Source organism: Hypanus sabinus, chromosome 7 (genome assembly GCF_030144855.1).
Source record: "Hypanus sabinus isolate sHypSab1 chromosome 7, sHypSab1.hap1, whole genome shotgun sequence".
In the NCBI taxonomy this organism is placed as follows: domain Eukaryota; kingdom Metazoa; phylum Chordata; class Chondrichthyes; order Myliobatiformes; family Dasyatidae; genus Hypanus; species Hypanus sabinus.
In genome coordinates, this window is record NC_082712.1 from 23,312,706 (window position 1) to 23,333,628 (window position 20,923).

The window sequence follows — 20,923 nt, forward strand, 5'->3', positions numbered from 1 at the left end:
GTGGGGATCTTATTGAAATCTATTGAATGTTTAAAAAACCTAGATAGAGTGGCTGTGGAGAGGAAGTCTCCTACAGTGGGAGAGTCCAGGACCAGAGGGCACAGCCTCAGAATAGGGGCTCTTCCATTTAGAACAGAGATGAGGAGGAATTTTTTTAGCCAGCGGGTGCTGAATCTGTGGAATTCATTGCCACAGATGGCTGTGGATACCAAGTCATTGGTATATTTAAAGCACAGTTTGATAGCTCTTGATTAATCACGTCGTCAAAGGTTACGGAGAGAAGGAAGGAGAATGGGAATAAGTGGGATAATGCATCTGCCATGATGGAATGCAGCAGACTCTATGGGCCCTTCCTTGGGAATTGAGAGAAAACTAAAACATCCAGTGGAAGCCCATGCTGTCACAAGGGGGAACATGCAAACTCCACACAAGCAGCAGTGAAATTCAGAACTGAACCCCTTTGTTGGTGAAACACGATTGTGTTCAAAGGGACTCCACCCAAAACGCTGGAAGAACTCAGCAGGCCAGGCAGCGTCTAAGGAAAAGAGTAAATAGTTGATGTTTCAGGCCAAGACCCTTCATCACAATTTTTTCCATTGCTGCTGCCTGGTCTGCTGAGTTCCTCCAGCATTTTGTGTGTGTTACTGGGATTTCCAGTATCTGCAGATTTTCTCTTGTTTGTATTCAAAGGGCTTTTTGTTTAACTAAGCTTAGAAGAAATTCACACTGCATATTTAGGTTTCATAAGCAGGAAGACCATTCCCAGAACGCTAATTGGCTGGGAAATGGAAAAAAACCCTCCATGAGCTTATAATTTTATCAATCTGTGACAGTCACAACTAGCAGCAACAACCTGTATTTAGCCCTTCCAGACTAAAGGGGGTTCAGATCTACTTGAAAATACTGGAAGTCTGAAATAAAAACAAAACAAACAGAAAATTGCTGGAAGCACTCAATAGATCAGGCACCATCTGTTTCTTGTTTCACTAAGTACCTGAAAACTTTGCCCATGTATTTGTGAATATAACTGTAAGAAAGTGGATGTTATAAAATTACTGAAAGGCACTTTAAAACTACTGGCATTTCATTCCAAAGCCTCACTTCCCGCTAAAGAAAAGTTCACCTTCAGAGGTGTGACTTACTTCTTAGAATCTCAGGGTTGTAAAAAGTTGCTGCAAATGACACAGGCTCCTCTGCTACTGTGCCGAGACCAGACTCCCTGTATTGTGGCCACCCTTTCATTGACTGGCATTTCAGCATTTTCCAGTGCTCAGGGTAAAATATCGTCATGAGTTCATCCACACTGGATACGGACCGTAACTGCTGCTCCAGCTCACTGCTCATATGACCCTGGTGAGGAAAACAGAGATCGTCAGTTAAGCAGACAACAATCTGGGGCACCCATACCTAAAGAGACAGAGAAACTGGGTCACCCTACTTACGCGATTCAAGTACTTGACCAATTCAGACTCTAAAGTGTGGCTTTGAATGATTTGTAGCTGACCCGCCCTGAATTATTGAAGGAGTCTTTGGATCACTTTGGGATGTTCATGTAAAAAAAATCTACTCATAAACTTCATAATACACAAAAGTTAAATTGCACACTTCTACAAAGAACGTCAGAGAGAGGTAGGGGTTTGGATTAACGACCCAGACAATGTGATTTAATTTCCACCCAGGCCAGCAGAGAATTCAAACTATTTAAAGAACTTATGTACTGAGAGTTATTGTTAATACTGGAATTTATTAACCTACTGGTGTTTGAGTGCTTTCTAACCTAAGAACACCTCCGCTCCTTTATTAATAAAAATAGGTACTGCTCTTCACCTTATATTCATGTTGTGTCTTTTTTTTCTTGAAGTACTACTTGCTTCTGCAGGTCTAATCATGCATATTTTATGGATGTGTTTTAAAATATTATTTCACAAGCAGTTATCTGACATAATAAGCTACTTTTCTTTTGTCATGAAAAGGTATAGTCATAGAGTCATAGAACACTATGGTAAAGATACAGGCCCTTCAGCCCATCTAGTCCATGCTAAAACTATTATACCGCCTAGAATTGCACCTGAACTGTATTCTGCCATATCCCTTCCCATCCTATCCAAATTCCTCTTAAATTTTGATATCGGACCAGCATCCAGCGCTTCCACTGGCAGCTCGTCTCACACTCTCACCACTTTCTGAATGAAGAAGATCCCCCTCATGTGGCCCTTAAACATTTTACCTTTTACCCTTAACCCATGATCTCTAGTTCTAGGCACACCCAACCTTAGTGGGAAAAAAAACTGCTTGTATTTACCCTATCCCCTTCATTATTTTGTGTAGTTCTATTAAACCTCCTCTCAATCTCCTACGGTCTAAGGAATAAAGACCTAAACCTATTCAACCTTCCCCTATAAATCAGGTGCTCATATCCCAGCAACATCCTTGTAAATGTTCTCTGTTTTCTTTCATTTTCATTGAAATATTTCCTGTAGGCAGGTGACCAGAACTCTTCACAATACTCCAAATTGGGCCTCACAAATGTCTTATAAATATTCAGCACAGCATCCCAGCTCTTGTACTCAATATTTTGATTTATGAAGCCCAACTTTTTAAAAGCTCTCTTTGCAACCCTATCTACCTGTGACACCTCTTTCAAGGAATTATGGATCTGTAGTCCCAGTTACTGATTTTAACACACCGTTATAAATAAATTGAATACTATATTTCAAATGTTAATCAAACACTATTTACTTCCATTCATCCTTACATCATCAGGAGTAGGAAGATTATTGGAGAAAATCTTACGGGCTAGGGTTTATGTATATTTGACAAGGTAGGGGCCAATAAGGGATTATCAGCATTGCTTTCTTCAGCGGAAATCCTACCTCACTAATTTGAATGAATTTTTAGAACAGGTAACTTAGAAGGCAGGGAGAAAGACTTTGTAACTATGGACTTCTGTCAAACATATGTCAAGGCCTTGCACAACTGGCTATTTCAGAAGATGAAGGTGTCTGGGATTCACGGCAAGCCAGCTAGTTGGATCCAAGAACAGCTTTGTGATAGGAGAGAGAGAGTAGTGTTTCTAACTGGAAATCTGAGACTAATGATGTATGGCTGCAACCCTTTACTATATCCGATACACATTAATGACTTGAATCAGAATCAGAATCAGCTTTAATATCACCGGCGTATGTCATGATGTTATGAAATTTGTTAACTTTGTGGCAGCAGTACAATGCATTACACTGTGTGTATACATCTACTGATGCTTCTGGACACATCATCAGTGATGTTCCTGGAATCATCGGGTGTTTCGGGTCTTTCAACATCATACACCATCCTCCAGGTGACCCAGCCAGGGCAGATCAGACCCCAGCTTGTGTCCAGATGGCTAGCTACACATGACTCCATGGCTCCCCTCTCTTGAGCCACAGCCATCTTGAGGCCCTCCCTGCCGCATCGGTGGTACTGCAGATAATAGAGAGAAAAAACTATATATATATAGTGCAAAAATAGGAAATGAAAAGTAGAAAGGTAGTGTTCATGGCTTCAATGACCATTCAAAAATCTGGTGGCAGGGGGGAAGAAGCTGTTCCTGAATCGATGAATGTGTGCCTCCTTCCTGATGGTAGCAATGAGAAGAAGGTATGTCCTGTGTGACGGGGGTCCTTACTGATGGACGCCACTTTTCTAGGGCACTACTCCCTGAAGATGACCTGGATACTATGGAGGATGTGGTGAATGCAGCACTAGTTGTCAGTAAAATTGAGAATGACGTCACATTTGGCGATGTTGTGGAGGAAGGTTGTCCAAAGTTGCTCCAGGAAACAGATCTGGTAGAAAGTAGGGAAGAGTCTTGCCAGATGGAATTTAATCCTGACAAGTAGAAGTTGGTGCATTTGGAAAGTCCAGTATGTATAAGACATGTACAGTAAATGGTAGGATGCTCAGGAAAGGGGATGAATATAGGGATCTTAGGGTTTAAGTTCATAGATCGCTGAATGTGGTGAACAGGTAGACAGAGTGGTGAAAAAGATTAAGACATGTCTGTTTCCATTGGTTAGAGTGCAGAATTAAGACTTATTAGAGTTAAAATTAAGAATTAGAGTTAAGATTTGATTTTTTTCAGCTACACAAAAAGCCCTGATTAGTCCTCACTTGGAGTAGTATGCCCACTTCTGGTTACCACACTATAGGAAGGATGTGATTGTACTAGAGAGATTGCAGAGATGATTCACCAGGATGACCTTACTTTCTCTGAAGGCACTGCCCTCCACTCTGTTCACACCAATCCCAACCTTACCATCAAACCCACAGACAAAGGGGATGCCATTGTAGTATCTCTGCCTTGCTGAGATCAAGTGGCAATTCTCAGACACTTCCTTTTACCTACCCATATCTAGGCCTCAATTTTCTACCACTGAATTAAATCTCCCCTTGGTCTCTCTTCAAAGTTCAATGTAAATTTATTATTGAAGTACGTAAACTGTATGTTGCCATATATACTACCTTGTGATTTGTTTCCTTTCAGATATTTACTAGGAAAAAAGAAATATAATAGAATTTACAAAAAAATTATATGGATGATTCCAATTAATTGGGACACACCAAGATCAGTACATTTTGGTCCAATTAAGTGACTGCTCCAATTAGCTGGTTTCACAGAAATAGAAAAAATGGTATACAGAAAATTACCATTTAACTGAGTAATCATTTATGTATTTAAATGAAATACAGAACAAATTAGAACAATACCAATAACCCTGTATTACTATAATACTGTGAATTAGTTCTTAATAGTTTTTGACAGAGGAATTCCTGCAGTGTATGCAGATGCGTTTTTGTGATTGACTGTAAATAAACAAAATCAGCGCAGCCACGTAGTACAGATAATAGATAATAGACTGCCTTCATGTAATACTATCAGCAATAACATCCTCCAAATCTTCATTTACATTGAAGCATTCAAGATGATTGTTAATGCCTTCAAATTCTTCATAGTTACTATCCTACTGAAGAACAGAATTTGTTTCATTTTCACTCCTGGCCATTTCTGGCATCTCCAAGCCTGAACACTTGGAACCGCAGTGAGCAAAACAATTTCGAAATGTTTTACTGCTTATTTCTTGCCATTTATTTGTGCTTTTTTTACACAAATACACACAACTGGCGCTATCCATTCTAAGTACAGTGTCGTGACAAACGACCACACAAGTGCACGCGACTGATGCTGATTAGAAACTGTTTGGTAGCTGTTTTCTGTCCCAATTAAGTGGCAGAGTATCCCAAATAAGCAAAGGGAATCCTGGGTATTTTCTCAATTAGTTTTTGTGGTTGCTCCAATTAACCAGAATCCACTGTATATATAAATAGAGATTGATAACCAACATGCAAAAGAAGGCAAACTGCAACTAGAAATACATCTGAGAACATGAGTTGCAAAGAATCCTTAAAAGTCAGTCTGCAGGTCATGGAATCAGTTCAGAATTGTGGTGATTGTCAGTTCAGGAGCCTGAATTTTGTAGGGTAATAACTTATTATAAAGAAAACAGCCACAGTCTGATTTTTCTCCTCATAATCATAATTCTTGGCAACCTCTTTGTAGTTATCTTCTGTAACCTCTCCAGCATTATCACATTATTCCTGTGATGTGAGGCTAAGATCTACATATGTTCCTACATCTGGGGCCAAATACAGGTCTGGCCTGATATTCCTGCCATGCTAACTGCGGGTCTCACTACTTATCTGGCCTGCTGCTTGCAGAGGTCTGTGGACAGGCGCTCTAAAATCTCTCTCTGCTGATAAACTCCCCCGTTCACACTCCTGTAAGACATTGCTGTGATAATCTGTGCATTTTGGCCACACAAAATAAAAATAAGTAACTTCACTCTGAAATAAATCACTTCAGGGGTGTGAAGGAATGAGATATTCATGTGGTAAATTGTCCAAAAAGAAGACAAATATTTCCCATTTTTACTTAATTATTACCGACAATAAAGAGGTTAAAAAGGATACTCTATTACATGATAGCCTGTCTTGCATGCATAAACCATTCCGTGGAAACTTGGCAAAGCAATTTTGACTGCCTTGCCTCAGATATCATCTCAGTAACTCCATTGTCACAAATCTTTCATGTTGGTAGGTTGGACGTGTGACATAAATGTTCTCTTTCATTTAAGCATTATGCTGTGCTCTTGTGGGGATAAAAAGTAAGCTTATGAATATTTATCTTAGGCCATTATTAAATCATACAGCAATCTGTTTTAAAGAATAGAGCAAGAATGTGGCGATATAGCTGTCAGCCTGATTTCTAAACATGTCAAAGTGTTTAGTTTATTTAATTAACAGACATTGTTTTCTACTTTATCAGACAAGCAAATCTACTTTGCATATCCTGTAAAATGTTTATAATTTCCAGCTGTTGGATAAGGGAAGCAGAGCTAAAAGCTCAGTTAAACACCAAACCAAGTGAACTCTGTTGATTTGACACAAGAAATTATACGTTCAGGGCAGTTATTTTTTTTCAATTAAAGCCCATGTTTATCCTGAATCATCCTACAATCTAAGAAAATATTTCATGGCTGAATTGAATATTTATTTTGAGACTAGGCTTTTAAAATTTTAAGTGATCTTTAACCAAGGATTTCAAAGGTTTCAGATAAATGCCTTGCATTCTATTTAAGGATGGACATATTTTCATACCTTGCTATGGAGAAATTTGCACCCCCCCCCCCCCCAGCCCACTAATTAGGTGCCAGACTTTAACCCTCTCATCTGCGTAGTGCTAGTTAAAAAAGATCTGAACAGAAATAGCCACAGAGTAACAGCAAGTTGTGCAGTTTGGTTTCCTTTGAAATGCTATCGAGAAGAACCCATAATTCAGAATGAAGCAATTCCATTGTGTTCATAAGAACTAGTGAATATCAGAACAGAAGAAAATAGGAACAGGAATAGAGCATAAGACCTTAGGAAATAAAAGCAGAACTAGGCTGTTCAGCCCATTGAGTCTGCTCTGCCACTCCATCACTACTGATACATTATCCTTCTCAACCTCATTCTCCTGCATTCTCCCCGCAACCCTTGATAGCCTCACTGATCAAAAAACTAGCCACCTCTGCTTTAAATATACATAATGATTTGGCCTCCACAGTCATCTGTGGCAATGAATACAACAGATTCACCACCCTCTGGCTAAAACAAACCTAGACCAACAGACCCAGCAAGCCTGCTCAACCACTCTTTACAATCGTGACTGATCAATTGCCAGAACGTTAAAAAATAACCAAAAAAACTACATTATAGCAGTGGCGGCAAGTCTTAAACAGGCGATTTAAAGCATTTTCAAAGGTTAACAGATGGGATTCTATAATAGTTATCATCTTAAATTTCAGGACACCAAGTTTTACATTCTTGGGTATGCGCATCATGAAGCAAGATGCAAATCATAGTATTTAACTGCCACTTGGAAGCAAATAAAAAAAATGTCCTGTTCATCATTCCATTGTCTGTATGCCTATTATATATGCAGAAGTGGGTCTCAAAGGGATTTGGTTCTATCATTCAAAGATAGGCCTTCTCGTATACTGTTCGCTATGGAGTGCCCTGTGTTGCTTTGATTGATTCAAAGATTTAAAGATTAGGTTTATTTTTACATGGACATCGAAGCACACAGTGAAATGCATTATTTGTGTCAATGGCCAACACGGTTTGAATATGTACTAACGTCGGCATGCTCCCAGCGCCCTCAACTTACTAAACCTATCCCATAAGCCTTGAAGTGCGGGTGGAAAACAAAGAATCTGGAGGAAACCCACACAGTCATGGAGAGAACAAACAAATTCCTTATGGACAGCAGCAGAAATTTAACCCTGATCGCCGACTGCGGGAGCTGTGAATTATTACGCTAACTTCAGTGTTACAGCACTATCCTCATTGCGTTGCATGGTTTTAGATTCACAAGGGAATGACTGGATCAAGTTGTGTCAGGTAGCATGATGTTGTGCCGTCTCTTGTCTTTCTCTGGATAAGATGTGGTAAGCGGACTTTGCAGCAAACAGCCACGACAGCCTTGGTAGCCCCTGCAATGCACCAGCAGGCTGAATGAGTGCAGTGTGCAAGCACTCAATCTCTGTCAATTATCAACGTATGGGCTGCTCAAGAATGTAATGGATTGATTCACAAAGGCTTGGTAGAACTACAAATACACGAGGTTCTGATGTAAGTAGCAATTAAACTACTACTAGCATATGGTACAGCATGTGCTTACAATGTCTCCTTCTTGTGCCTCTTTTGGTTGTTACATTCCACTGTAGTATCTTTAGCAGTTGAGCTTTCAAAGGATTTGTATGCATTCCGTTTATTTCATGATAATTTCTTCTTAATGCTTGTTACGCTGCTGGCATTGAGCACAACAATGAAGTCCCTCCATTTCTGTTTGTCCTTAGCCATCAAAACCACTTTTGGTCTTGGTTTTTGCAGTGTTCATGGCTTTCTTTATCATGCCAGGAGACCCCTCTAGGCTTTCCCTACTGTCAGTCATACAAGTCCCGGGTGGAAACTCAGGAATACCGTTCCACACGGATACAGAAGGATTCTTCATTGCTGCTTCCACAACAATTTTGTTTTACCAGTCAGGGTTGTTAGCCCTGAACTGAACTACCGAATCTGGAGGACCGGTGGATAAATCTTAGTCTGGCCTCTACTCTTTGACCTGATTGGCATGGGTGACCCTAGCAAGAGTCAAAACACAAGGCCCCTGACTCCAGAAAATGTAGCCCTCCAGGTCATTGAGGCATACAAGCCTCCAAACACTACAGCAATGTTGTGGTCCTTTTGGAGGCCTCACAAGAACAGTGCTTGAATCGTCCAAGTGAGGATCACAGAATAGTTCTGCATTTGTTTATATATCAATACAAATAGATATATTCATCATAGCGTAGGTTCAAACTGTATTGGTCATTCACTATATGTTTCGATGTCCATGTGACAGATATATCTAATCTTTAAATCTTTAAATCAATCAATGCAGGAAAGAAATAAAGGCGTACCCCAAATTAGAAGTTTTTTTTTAATATCCACTACAAGACTCACCAATTATTTAATACTAAAAGCAACAATCTAATTTGGTACTGTGCATAGAGATAAGTACAGCACAATGTTGCATTTGGTACGGTGCAGTCTTACAGCTCCACTGACCCTGGTTCAAGCCTTTGCTACTGTCTGTGTGGAGTTTACACGTTCTCCCTGTGGACACATTGGTTTCCTCTGGGTGCTGCAGTTTCCTTCCACCATTCAAGAAATGTGCACACTGGGGAGTTAATTGGCCACTATTAATTGCCCCTTGTGTGTGGGTCAGTAACAGAGTATGTGTGGAGTTGATAAGAAATTGTGGGGGGAATAGAATGGTTTAAGGTATCATCAGAGTAAATATGGGTGTAGAAAGATAGCACAGACTCAATGGGTTGAAGGCCCCGTATTCGTGCTGTGTCTCTCTATCCTTATGTCTCATCTCAGAATAAATTTAGGTCTATGGTGGGTACTGTGTTCACAAGAATACTGTAGATGTGCAGAAGCATGCCTCACAAATCTGATCTAGATTTTATTGATTAATGAAGGCTTTGTGATGGATGTAATATATGTAGACTTTAGTAAGGCCTTTGACAAGGTCCTACACAACAGGCTGCTCCAAAGGTCAAGAGACAATGAATTGAAGGCATGATGATGAACTGGATCCGAAATTGGCAAAGAACATCAGAAGAGGAAGAGGTCAAGCGGAATGGGTCTGAGGAAGGCATATTTCCTACAGAATGGCCCAATATTGGAGGAACACGGACTCCATTCCAAATGTCGAATATTCCCATTTGCCGATTTACTGATGTCACTGATGACACGTAGGGAGAATCAGAGCTAATTTAAATAATTTCACCAATAGTGATAGAAGCAGCAAGTGGTAGAGTGGAAGGCTTGTCCCCTTATACATCCCAGCCCAAGTTTGAACACTTTACAGCCAATGCAGCACTTTTGCAGTGTGACTGGCAGACCACAGTACGTGCGCTTGCAACAATGTGTGTCAGACAGAGTGGTCAGCAGCACTGGGGCTCCACAGGGGACTGGCCTGTCTCCCTTTCTATTCACCATCTACACCTCGGACTTCAACTATTGCACAGAGTCTTGCCATCTTCAGAAGTTTTCTGATGTCTCTGCCATAGTTGGATGCATCAGCAGGGGAGATGAGGCTGAGTAAAAGGCTACGGTGGGAAACCTTGTCACATGGTGTGAGCAGAATCATCTGCAGCTTAATGTGAAAAAGACTAAGGAGCTGGAGGTGGACCTGAGGAGGGCTAAGGCACTGGTGACCAGTTTCTATCCAAGGAGTCAGTGTGGACATGGTGGAGGATTACAAATACCTGGGGATACGTATTGATAATAAACTGGACTGGTCAAAGAACACTGAGTCTGTCTACAAGAAGGGTCAGAGCCGTCTCTATTTCCTGAGGGGACTGAGGTCCGTTAATATTTGCCGGACGATGCTAAGGATGTTCTACGAGTCTGTGGTGGCCAGTGCTATCATTTTTTCATGTTGTGTGCTGGAGCAGCAGGCTGAGGGTAGCAGACACCAACAGAATCAACAAACTCATTCGTAAGGCCAGTGATGTAGTGGGGGTGGAACTGGACTCTCTGACGGTGGTGTCTGAAAAGAGGATGCTGTTCAAGTTGCATGCCATCTTGGACAACGACTCCCATCCACTCCATAATGTACTGGTTAGGCACAGGAGTACATTCAGCCAGAGACTCATTCCACCGAGATCCAACACTGAGAGTCATAGGAAGTCATTCCTGCCTGTGGCCATCAAACTTTACAACTCCTCCCTCGGAGTGTCAGACACCCTGAGCCAATAGGCTGGTCCTGGACTTATTTCCACTTGGCATTATTTATTTATTATTATTTAATTATTTATGGTTTTTAATATTGCTATATTTCTACACTATTCTTGGTTGGTGCGACTGTAATGAAACCCAATTTCCCTCGGGATCAATAAAGTATGTCTGTCTGTCTGTCTTTGCAGAAAACGTCAAAGCTAACTATCACAGCACGTCCTGCAACGGTAATGTTATAATACCCAGGTGGTGAGAATCTGTTGAAAGATAAAGGTTAGCGAGGGCATCAAGTATATCTCCTCCATCTTATATGAAGAAATGCCATGGGGTCAATTGGGAGAGCAGTTGGACTTCAGGGCAGCTTCTGTCCCACTGTTATAAGACTCGTGTACAATAAAGATGAAATCTTGCTCTTTCAGTTTACCTTGTCATGGCCCTTGCACTTTATTTGGTCACACACGCTGCACTTGCTCTGTAACTATAACACTATATTCTGCCTTCTGCTTTTGTTTCTCTTTTCCTACTTCCTCCATGTTCTTACGATTCTGCTTGCTAAATGAGGCTTTTCACTCTGCTGGTAAATTTTGTGCTTTCAAATTGATTACGTGCACTTAGTGACACTTTCTGTACATACAATCAATGTACAGTACATAACCTAATCTTATATTGAGACAGCCACACTCAACAGTTATGTGTACGTTGCGTTTAATAGGAATACTTTTATATTTATATTTCCCTCCCCCTCCCCCATTCTTTACCTACTCTGTCCTCTTACCTTTTCTTCCTTGTTTATCACCACCCTCTGGGTCCCCTTCTCCTTCTCTTTCTCCAATGGTCCACTCTCCTCTCCTATCAGATTCCTTCTTCTGCAGTCCTTTTATCTTTCCTACCCACCTATCACCTTCTAGTTATCCTCTTCCCCACCCCCATGTTTTTATTCTGTCACTTTCCCCCTTCCTTTTCAATTCTGAAGAAGGATCTCAGCCTGAAATGTCGACTGTTTATTCATTTCCATAGATGCTGCCTGAGCTGCTGAGTTCCTCCAGCATGTAGTGTGTGTTGCTTTGGATTTCCAGCATCTGCAGACTGTCTCCTGTTTGTATTCATTGTGTTTTATTTTTGCTTTTTGTGTATTTTTATGTTGCATCAGATCTGCAGTAATAATCATTGTGTTCTTTTTTATTACACTGTACTGAAGAATGAAAATAAACAATCTTGAATCTTGATTGTGAAATGCAGTCTATCTGATGATGTGTAATGGGACCTAGAAACTCTATGCTCAGGTGTCTGTGGTTGGCCATGAATCCACAACCTTCTGACACTTGTGACTTGAGATGGAGTATTCAAAAACCCGTAGCTATATGATTTGAACTCTGAAGTTGATCTAGATTGGAATGGTGATGGCGGTGGGTGAGAGTTGGGCACAATGGACACATATGAATAATACCCAAATCCGCATAACAGAATGAACATGAGGAAATGGAATACAAAATAACGTGGTCGAGGAATGACAAGAAAGCCTTCCTTCAAGAAGAGGGTAAAGGAACAAATGAAGTGTGTAAGGTGATGCAATCAAAGTAACAATGGAGTCCAATAAGCTGCAAGAGGTCAAACCAAAGAGAAATGTTGCTGCATTTCTAGCAAAATAGAATATAAAATCAAGAGTTGTTACATCAGTATTGTACTGAACTTCAGTTAGTTTGTGGTCACTTGATGCAATTCTGAACTTCATACCACAAAAAGTAAATAGAAAACATCAATAAAGTGAAATGCTTACAAAGCAGTAACCTGATTTGAAAGAATCGAAGTATGGGGAAATATTGGACAGACTCAGGAATGGAAAAGAGACAAAATATAAGCCATCAAGATTAGGAAGATATTTAACATGTCAAAGTGGTTTTTTTTTGGATGAATAATGAGCAAAGAGACTTAACTATAAGATAAACATTAATACATTATAGAGTAAAGGTGAAGGAGAATTGTGAAACCTGCACCACCTAAAATAGATGAAGCAGAAAGCATGGAAGCATTTAAGAAGTGGCTCCATGATGCATTGATAAGAGAGAAAGATTCCAGTTAAACGAGCACACAAGGAGAAATAGAACAGTATTTGAATGTCAATAAACTATAACCACTGTTTCTGGCTACTTGACGTGAGTTATTTACTTTTGTCTTGAGATTGTTGTGCAATTCTGCTCAAAATCTGTTTCCTATCCGTCTGAAACGAGAAGATCTGGAAATCCAAACAACACACACAAAATGCTGGAGAAGCTCAGTAGGTCAGGCAGCATCTTTGGAAAAAAGTTTGTTCGACGTTTCGAGCCAAGACCCTTCAGCAGGAAGGAGATCCTTTTAACGGCCTCAATCTGAAACGTCGACTGCACCTATTTCCATAGAGGCTACCTGGCCTGCTGAGTTCCTCCAGTATTTTGTGTGTCCTACCTGTATGTTTAACTTCATCTTTTTTTCATAAATCTCTTTTATTTCTCTACAACCTTCTCTCAAAGGTTTCTTTTCCCAACTTCTTTTATGCCATGGATTCTCACCATTAACCCAGGGGTTCATGGACCTCAGGTTGGGAATCCCTGCATTACAGGGACCCTACCTGTACAACTGGCCAATATATATATAAACTAATCTAGTGTATTTATATTTATTGTGCTTTTATTGTATTTTTTTCACTTAATTGTGTTTTTTATACTACATCAGATTTGGCATAACAATCACAAAATATTCTTTATGCTCATTCCACTTTTATAAATTGAGATTGGCTGAACATAATCTTTGAACTTCACATTATTAACTAAGGAAGTATCCAAACACCTTGTGTCCCCATTGTGCCACTATTGGTACTTCCACCAACTTAGTGGAAGGACATATTCAAATCTAATCATGTAAGAATGAGCCATTAGATCATTAAAGATTGCATCAAAGTTGTAGAACAAAGAAATGATAAACCTTTAAATAAATGCTTGTATTGGATTTAAAACCTTGTCAAAGAGCACTCTCTAGTAAAATACAACACAATTAAATAATCTCCAACTATAGTTACATTAAACAAATAACATTGGGCAACAAAGACTTTTACTCCCTGAGTACTTTTGGGTGTGTCTTATGGATTTTTAGGCTGATCGTGAAAATCACCATAACATTTCCCTAACACGCAGCAGTTTTTTGAAATCGCCTACATTTCTTTATTTCATTTCATAAGTCAAGTCAGGATAACTGACGCCAAGATTAAGGAAGATATTTTTAATGGTCCACAAGTCAAACAGGTCATCAATTGTCAAACAATTTGACGAACTAGTGGGACCAGAGAAAATTACATGGAAGGTATTCAATGATGTTTCTGAAATTTTTTTTGGCAGTTATAAGCACCAAACTATGTGTCACTAAAGATTCATTTCTCTGCATTCCCACTTAGACAACTTCCCTGCAAATCTTGGCACTGTGAGTGATGAGCATGGTTGAAGGTTTCACCAGGACATTGCAATCATGGAGAAACGGTATTAGGGCAACGGGACTCCATCAAAGTTGGCTGATTATTATTGGACACTTAAGCGAGAAGCTTCAGACACTGAGTACCAATGAAAATCATCAACAAGACAATTTTAGCTTCGTTGAACTACTGAAACATGTCAACATTGTTATGCAATTCAGCGCATTATATTCAATAACAGTTAATTACTTGTTTCTCCGAATTCCTACCTGATACAATTTGTCTGAAGTTATATTTATGTTCAGTTTCAAGCAGTCTATAATAAATGCAAAAAAAAAACTTCTGAGGAAGCAACAGTTTTGAAAAAAAATTGTTGCCCTGTTTTGCCCTGACCCTGAATTGAAACCAGGATTGTGGTTTCATCGTGGGAGCAAACCACGGAGCTGGGAGTGAGCAAAATTCAGTGGTTTTTAATCCAGTCAGTGTGCACTCTGTCAAAACTCATTTAGACAGTAAGTACTCAAGACTGCAAACATTATTATATACAGTACTTCAGACATTAAAAATAACCAATCCCATTTAAACCAAAATGTGAAGTTGATTTACTGCAAGGCATTTTAAAATAAGCAGTTTGTTTATGCAATCTGTGCAAAAGAAAGAACTCACCACAGTAGCCTCACAACAACCTGTGGGTATAAGAAGCCCTCTAAGAATGTCCTCTCATGCTGTGATACATTTTATCCACCAGCAAAGGAGACATCAATCACTGTATTTAGGGTTTAGGTTAATAATCAAATTCTATTTTCAGAACTTTCTTTGAGACATGTACCTTGAATTCATTCTAGTCAATAGTCCTATATGGGCAGCATAACAGCATTGATTCATTGTGCACTGACTTCAAAGGGTGACAGGGTAAAGATACATCTCCAACAAAGGAGGTATAAGTTGACTCCTTCCCTCTGGAAGCCTGCAGGTCACCCTTGTTCAAGGTGTAGCTGGTGCAGATCCCTCCTGATCAGGGTCACATGAAGCCATGAGAGCAGGTGGTGGATGGTCATATGGGAAGCCAGTGCTTATCACAAGTCCTTGCTGTGTGACCACTGATGTCAGGCAGACAACCTCCGAAGAGTATAGATAATGGCTGATGTCACCTGTCTTGTAAAGACCCTGTCCAGAAAATGGCAAGCCACTTTTGCATAAAAATTTGCCAAGACCATGCACGGTCATGGAAAGGCCACGATCACCCATGTCATACGTAATTAAAAGATTTACCTTAGGTGAGGGTGCAAAGAAATGAGTCTGCAATGGTGGCTGATGGTATCCTTAAGTGAGTAAGCAGAATGTTATCAAAGACACAACAGAATGTAAATACGGTAGCCTGGAGCAACAAACATTTTGCTGGAGGAACTCAGTGGGTCAAATCTGTACCCGTGGGAGGAAAGTAAACTGGCAATGTTTCAGGTTGAAACCCTGCATTGGAGCTTTGACCAAAATGTTGACAGCTCCTTTTCTCCCACAGACACTGTTTGGCCCAAATCACAAACACAAGAATTTCTGTAGGTGCTGGAAACCCAGACTAACACAAAATGCTGGAAGAACTCAAAAAGTCAGACTGCATCCATTGAGAAGATCAAACAGTCAATTTCTGGCTGAGACCCTGCATCAGGATTAGGTTCTGGTGAAGAGTCTCAGCCCAAAACATTAAATATTTATTCCTCTCCATAGCTGATGTCTGTCTGATCTGCTGGGTTCATCCTGCAGATTGCTTGTTGCAATTAAACTTTATTCTTTTGGCGTGCAAATGGAAGTGTATAAAGCGAATGAACACAATGGCTTCACCAAACAAACATCAGTCAGTTTCCCCTGTCTATTCAGCAGGTATAGACCAAAAAGAGAATTCTGGTGCTCGTGACTTATTAGTGCTTGGACATACAGCAAGGAGTATAATGAGTTAAAGAATTTGTGACACTTAACATCCATAAGAGCTGGCCAGATGACACAGAGTTGATTTATAAACCTATGTCCCTGGAAGATGTCTATTTGGACAAAGCAAACTAAAGTGAGGGTGATGACAATCACAGTCCAACCCAAATGACTGCACTTCAAAACCAAAGTACGGGCTGAAATGCAATTTACAAACACAAATATTCATTTCAATTTTTGAACAAATGTTTATAATGTACTGAAATCTCACAGATGATAAGTTGCCAAATTTTGTTGCACTCTTCTGTGACCCCTGTCACCAAATTCCATGCTCCACTCTTTCAGACAGCGTCTCAACTTCACCCCCACAGCCAGAAAGGGTCTGCTCTCCTCAAGATTACTATTGCTTCAAAATCTCTGTAGACCAACCATACTGCTTCTCAAGTGCTTACTAGGGTGCTGTCTGGTGTAGACCTTCTGACCTTTAAGGACCGGACGGTCGAACTTCAGAATCAGAATCAGCTTGATTATCAATGACATAACGTATGTCGTGAAATATGGTATTTTGCGGCAGCAGCACAGTACAGTAAATTTAAAAAAATATAAATTACAAATAAGTAATAAATATTTCAAAAAATGAATTAAATGAGTGGTGCAAAAAGAAAGCAAAAATAGTGAGATAGTGTTTGTGGGTCATTCATTATCCGTTCAGAAATCTAAAAGTGGAGGGAAAAATGCTCAAAGTTCAAAGTTAATTTTATTATCCAAGTATGTATATGTTACAAATTCTACCCTGAGGTTCATTTTTTGCAGGCATTCGCAGTGAAACAATGGAGTACAATAGAATCAATGAAAATGCTGCACACAATGACTGACAAACTGTGCAAATACAAGAAGAAACAAGAGATAGATAGATAAACTGGGGACATGAGCTATAGAGTCCTTGAAAGTGAGTCGAAAGGTTGTGTTCAGTGGTCAGTTTAGTGTCGTTGTGAAATGAAGATGTCCAACTGGTTCAGGAGCCTGATGGTTGAAGGGTAATGACTGTTTCTCAGCATGGGGCCTATGGCTCCTGGAGCTCTTTCCTGATGGTAGCAGCGAGAAGAGAGCGTAGCCTGGATGGCGGGAGTCGTAGATGATGGATGCTGTTTTAATTTGGCAACACTCTTTGTAGGTTTGCTCAGTTGCTGGGAGGGCTTTTCCTGTGATAAACTGAGCTGACTACACCACTTTTTTGTAAGCTGTTCCTAAAACATTGAATGGACGTCTTTAGGCTCCTGCACCTCTTCCCTGATGGGAGCAATGAGAAGACGACATGTCCTGAGTAATGAGGGTTACTTAATGATAGATTTCACCTTTTTGAGACACCGCCTTTTAGGGATGTCCTTGATGCAGGGGAAAGCTTAGGTTGTTTTCTCTGCAATGTCAGAAGCTGATACAAGTTAATAAAATTATGAGAGATATAGACAGGGTAGACTTCCAGAATATTTTTCCCGGGGTAGGAATGTCAAGTTGTAGATGACCTGCACTTAAGATGAGGGTGGGAAAGTTTAAGGGAGATGTGCGGAGCAAATGTTCTAATAGAGCTGTGCGTGCTTAGAATGGGTTACACAGAGCTAGCAAGTAGGTATGATAGTGGCATTTAAAAGACTTTAGATGGGCACGTGGATATTCAGTGATTAAAGGGATTTGGATGATATATAGGCAAAATAAATTTAATTTAATTTGATGCTGACTGAGTTTGTAACTTTGTGCAGCTTTTTCTAGTCCTGTCTGGTGGCCCCTCCATACCAATCAGTTAGAATACCCTCCACATTACAGCTGTAGAAATTTTATAAGAGCAATTAATGACATACTAAGTCTCCTCAAACTCATATTTAAGTATAGCTGCTGTCATGCCCTCATTGTAATTGCATCAATATGTTGGTCCCAGGATAGATCTTCAGAGAGGTTGACAACCAGGAACCTGAAACTGCTCACCCTTTCCACTGCTGATCACCTATGGAGGACTGGTGTGTGTTCCCTCGACTTCTCCTTCCTGAAGTCCACAATCAATTCCTTGGTCTTATTAACACTGAGTGCAAGGATATTGCTGGGACACCACTCAAAGAGCTGATCCATCCCACTCCTGTACTCTTCCTTATTATCATCTGAAATTCTGCCAACATAGTTGTCAGTGGCAAATTTATAGATGGTGTTTGAGCTGTGCCTCACAACACAGGGAGAATAGTGCAGAGGGCTAAACACATACCTTTGAGGTGCCCCAGTGTTGATTGTCAGCAAAGTGGAGACGTTATTTCTGATCTGCGCTAATGGTGGTTTCTTGATAAGGATCCAATTGCATAGGGAGACACAGGGGCCCAGGTTTTGGAGCTTGCTGATTAGCACTGAGGGTATGATGGTGTTGAACACTGAGTTGTAATCCAAGTTTGGGAGAAACATTGTGACCTAAAAGGTGTGTTTCTGTATTCTGCTGTTCTATGCTCAATGTTTCATGATTTGTGCCCTCATAATCCGAGTTACCTATTTTAAATTTTGATTCTGATTTTCTAATTAAAATTTGATTGCCTTCCTTCTCTATCCAGCACATGCTCTCTTCTCACTACTACCATTCAGAAGGAGCCTTAGGTTCCACAAAAACATGTTCAGAAACAATTATTACTCTACAACCATCATGAATAGCTTACTTCACTATCTTGAACTGACTCTACAGCATACAAAATCACTTTCATGGACTCCTTACAACTCATCTTCTCGTTATTTACACAGTTTGTCTACTTTTACATGTTGGTTTTTTGCCAGTCTTTGTGTGTTTATGTCTAGTTTTTGTAAAGCTGTATTGTATTTCTTTTTCCTGTAAACGCCTGCAAGAAAATGAATTTGATGTATATTGTGGTGAGTATTCGGTCCATGATGACAGACAAGAAAAGTTTGTTTAACTCAACAGCTGGTTTTATTGCAACAAGCACAAAAACAGGCTGGGTGACCAAGGGAGAGAACCCACTCAGTCACAAACAAACAGGGGAGCTGGTTATTACACACCCTGGTTACAGTCAGGGTGACCCACAAATACACATGCAAATAACTGAATAGCCCAGCTAAAACATAACAATAAGTTAACTTGAACATCCCACCATAATCCCATGAAAGCCTTTTAAACACAAGAACAATAAATAACACTGGTCATCAGGGGATTAGGAATGCTGGGGCGGGCTGTCGACCACAACCCTCCCCCCACACCCACCCACACCAGACTACCAGAATATAATAACATATTCAGTATGTACGTACTTTGACAATAAACCAATCGACTTAATTTGAATTTTGAACTTATCAAAGGGTAATTTTACATTTCGGCTGTCCAAGCCGAACACTGATCTCAGAACACTGTGTACTCGAATGAAAAATAAGAATTGAACGCAATGTATTTTCAGAATGTTGTCAGAGAATACCAGTCAGACATCATGCTCTCTGATTATATCAACTGCATGTCAAAATGCTGGATAAACAGTTAAATACTGGGGGGGGGGGGGGGGGGTAGAAATATACCCTCCAACAGCATTTTGTAATAGAGCAATCGAGCGTTAGAAGATGCAAGAGGCTAGCCCTACACCACAGCTCTCAGCATTATTCTCAGAGGAAGGTCCAGCGTAACTGGTAATTTAGGGTACTCAAGCTGAAAGATCACATTTTTTTGCAAACATTGAGGTGTTCCTGAGTGACAGAGAGGCATTCAACACCCGGTGGGGCATTGATATCCACTCGGTTTATTGGTGGCTGGTTCCGCCTCCTCCGAGGATTGTCACCTTGTCCTGATACAGAGGCCTGTGAGTTCCCAAGATCCCGAGAGCGGTACTGTCTAGAGTTTAGCCATGTGGTGCTTAGCTCCTCGTAGGGTAGCCTAGAATGGAATGTCAGTTTCTGGACTATTATGACGTGACGGCCCAGTCCAATGTCACCCACTGGAGTAACTGGGGCCTCAGTGCTAGGGTTATTGCCCTGGGAGAGACACAGCACTTGGTTCAAAAACACGAGAAAATTTGCAGATGTAGGAAATTTTCTTCACTAGCTATTTACCATATAACCTTTTCATTGCATCATTCACTTCCATTATAAATGTCTGATTGGCAAAAGAGCATTGTGAGTATTCTGGGTAAGAGCCATACCACGACTTAGACTACGCTGCCTGAGAATGAGGGGATATTTCACTCCAGAGGAGCTGCCTAACCTGCCCTCTGCTCCCACTCCCCACAAATGGAACTGGCAGATGTGAATGTTGTGTAGAGAAGGGAAGGGATTAGCAAATAACAATTCCCAGCAGGGATCTTGCTGACTGCAACCTGGCCACTGCTTTCCAGCGATACCTGAGTGGCCAGACATCGATCACACTTCGTTAGCATTAACCAGGTCTTGAGGTTGTGAAAGACCTTGTATAAATGCAAAGGTCTCCTTTCCCTTTCCTAAAATCAGATTTTCCTCTCTGGAGAAAACACAGGCTCTTGTCCAATCAAGATAATTTTACTGCAGTCCTTTAAGAGCTTTTAGTTCAGCTGTCAGTGAATGCTTTTTAGAATGGAGCATTTGTTAAGATTTCTAGAAGGACCAGTATGTAGGTGGTCCTCAAATTACACTTCCCCTCAGCTTCAATGAATTATAAATCTCTCACAGCTTGTTAACAGAGCACAATTCACA

General features: G+C 40.4%; 1 protein-coding gene across 3 annotated transcripts in view; it reads right to left on the reverse strand.

Moving 5' to 3' along the window:
* vegfc (vascular endothelial growth factor c) overlaps window positions 1-20,923 on the reverse strand; it is a 222,495-nt gene that overhangs the window by 86,889 nt on the left and 114,683 nt on the right. For 2 of the 3 annotated variants that reach the window (XM_059974303.1, XM_059974302.1), the window contains one exon: window positions 1,143-1,350. In XM_059974303.1, the coding sequence (XP_059830286.1) occupies window positions 1,143-1,350 (208 nt within the window). Of the gene's footprint in view, window positions 1-1,142; window positions 1,351-1,442; window positions 1,585-20,923 lie in introns of those variants that run through there. The other variant, XM_059974304.1, reaches the window with a different exon arrangement.